The following is a 2,518-nucleotide window of genomic DNA, read 5'->3' as shown; positions in this document are numbered from 1 at the left end:
GACGCTGCGCCTGCAAACACCCGACGTTGTGCGTGCAACACTTCACGCAGCACCTTGTTGGTGTGTTGACGCCGTTGCAGCGCTTCTCTCGGCCGCAGGATGTCAGCTCGGTCTTCCAGATCTTTCACCGTTGCCTCAAGTTGTTTCCTCTCTTCCTCCAGCCGATCCATCTCCTCCTGTCATTGTCTCCATTTGCCAATTAGAAAATTCCAATTGTTGCCAAAACGATTGAACTGGTTGAAAAACATGCCTTGCGACGGTAGTAGGTGGGGATTTTCTTGCGCTTGGGCTTGCTGGCATTTCTGCGCTTGCGGACGGTGGTGGCTGTTGCTTTCTGGCGCTTGTGGGGCGATGCATCGTCGCTGGAGGACGACGACGGGCTTGCATTTGTTGCCATTGACGTCAGTCGCTTCGAGCCCTGGCATGGTGGGGGAGAATAATCGAGGCTATTTTGGTAATTAAGCGTGCTGAGACTATCACCTTGTTTTGAAACAATCCGGTATCGAATTTCTTCACAGTTCTACCTTGTTTTGGGACGGACTGACAGAGGGGAGTAAACAACTTGATTCTATTGGTGAAATGAAACTGTCGCTAATGATTGGCTGATATAATTAATCTACATCAACGATGTGTGGACTACCCATTCGGACATAGTAGAGACGAAGACACCCATTTTGAATAGGTTTCTTTGGAGAATTGGGAATGAACAAACTTTCTGCCTTCCACACTGCGCATATCGGATGTACTTAAGTAATCTGGTGCTGGCTTAAACCAGGCAGGTCTACAGTAAAGCACCGCGTTTTCGCGGGGGTGGTCCATATACGATTTGCAAACGCATCAGGTTTTCAGCATAGTAACTGGAGGATTGGTAAATGGAATATCAAAGTTCCGAGGGTGCGAAAGCGGGGTGCGCTGTGAAGCTCTCACATGCCATCAAGTTCATCGAAGATCACGGTACGTTCGTCATCAATATGCCAGCGCAGGTATATCCCGACGAAGTTTGGGTGAGTCAATTATCCCAGGACTCCGCATTGGGCAGCAGGTATCGCGACAACCTGATCTTAAAACGAACCCAACAAAATGTAACGTAGCAAATGTTAACTCGTCTCCTTGGAGCAGTTTGAGCTCAAGACAGATTGATACATATGAGAGCGATCACAAAGATCTCATTCCTAGTGTGTGAGAAGATGAAAACTTGAAAAATGTTTTCTAGACCATGAAAAGTTTGCTTAAGATGCTGCAACGGTTTTGCGGTGTTCTTGCTAATACATTTCCATGGGTTAAGGCAGACTTTTTGGCTATTGGGTAGGACCCACATGAATAACAGGCAATGGCCGAGTCTTCTCCTTGGAGGGTGCTGAACAACTTGCATTGGTGTCAACGAAGGATTTCACTAAAGATGTCAGCCGTCCTGATTTGAAAACCACCTTTCGACAATTTAGCCCATTTCTGATCACGGGACGCCATTTTGGGCACTTGCGTTGTTGCTGGTTTACGAGGTCGACTGGGAAGCGCAATTGTAACCACAGCCCACCCACATGACCTCATCCTCGGCCTCACTTGGTTCCAGTATGATGCTCTCTGCCCTATCCTGGCCGATTTGGGATGCAACTAGTGCCAGCAACTCACTTCCGAAAGCGCTCGACCCTGACTCAAGTCACACTTAGTCGCAATGGCACCGGACACTCTCGTTCAGCAAATGCCGTCTTTGCCGACCCGCGGGCGAACGTTCCTCTCGCGGTCGCTAGTCCAACCTGCCCCACCAGCTCGTGAGCTCGAAGCCAAGTACATGTCATTCAAGGCCCACGAACCATCACAACCACATGAAGAAGACATTTTCCTTACTGGGATAAACAAACCGCAACGAAAATCGGCCCCTTCAGCCACGGTTCGTGGAAAAAAAAAATCAATTGGCAAAACGTAAAATTATCTAAACTTTTTTTTTCTTATTTGCAACTTTTCAGCACGAATTGCGGCAACTACGTGCCGATGCTGTCGCAATGGAAGCTCAATTGGCGTCACTTTGCGTCAAGTGGCAAGAAAACTTACCCGACCCTGCCATTCGAGAGTCCGCCTGCATGGCAGCCAAAGCGAAATGGATCTCGTCCCAGGCAGAGCAAGTCAACCGCTCGCTCAAAGACCAAGTGCTGCAACAGCAACTGTACTTGGCATCATTGCAACATTTCATGACCCAATCGCCGTTTCTCACCCCGTCCAGGAGCAAAGAGCTCTTTGACGGGATGCACGGCTACTCGGAGCTTACGATGGCCATGTCCGATGCTCAACGCACTAGTCACCTCCAGTCCCAATGTGACCTGGGCGTTCGTCTGGTTCCGGCACTTATGGGTCGATTCACTCGCCAACATTTGCCAAGTGCAACATTCAGCAACCCATTCTCACACACCAGTGTCATGGCCGATGGAAACTACACTTACGTTTCCAATATTCTCCTCTGTCGGATCCCACATCGATCACTGGAAGTGGCAGTGGGGGCAGCGTTGCATTATTTCCAGAATTT

The 2,518-nt window shown here is 49.1% G+C and overlaps 2 protein-coding genes across 2 annotated transcripts; both read left to right on the top strand.

Moving 5' to 3' along the window:
• Positions 1-9: 9 nt before the first annotated feature.
• Positions 10-641, top strand: PPTG_24152 (hypothetical protein). Its single transcript, XM_008915471.1, has one exon. The coding sequence runs from the start codon at positions 100-102 to the stop codon at positions 460-462; it is 363 nt and encodes a 120-aa protein (XP_008913719.1). The 5' UTR covers positions 10-99; the 3' UTR covers positions 463-641.
• Positions 642-1,831: 1,190 nt separating this feature from the next.
• PPTG_17278 (hypothetical protein) lies at positions 1,832-2,336 on the top strand. The gene is made up of 2 exons (XM_008915470.1): positions 1,832-1,888; positions 1,965-2,336. Exon 2 carries the CDS (start codon positions 1,990-1,992, stop codon positions 2,188-2,190), a length of 201 nt encoding a protein of 66 aa, XP_008913718.1. The 5' UTR covers positions 1,832-1,888; positions 1,965-1,989; the 3' UTR covers positions 2,191-2,336.
• The last annotated feature ends 182 nt before the right edge of the window (positions 2,337-2,518 follow it).

The sequence above is a fragment of the Phytophthora parasitica genome (assembly GCF_000247585.1).
Source record: "Phytophthora parasitica INRA-310 unplaced genomic scaffold supercont2.71, whole genome shotgun sequence".
Classification (NCBI taxonomy): domain Eukaryota; phylum Oomycota; class Peronosporomycetes; order Peronosporales; family Peronosporaceae; genus Phytophthora; species Phytophthora nicotianae.
The sequence above is the reverse complement of the archived record's forward strand: the minus strand, read 5'-3'. Positions and strand labels throughout refer to the sequence as shown.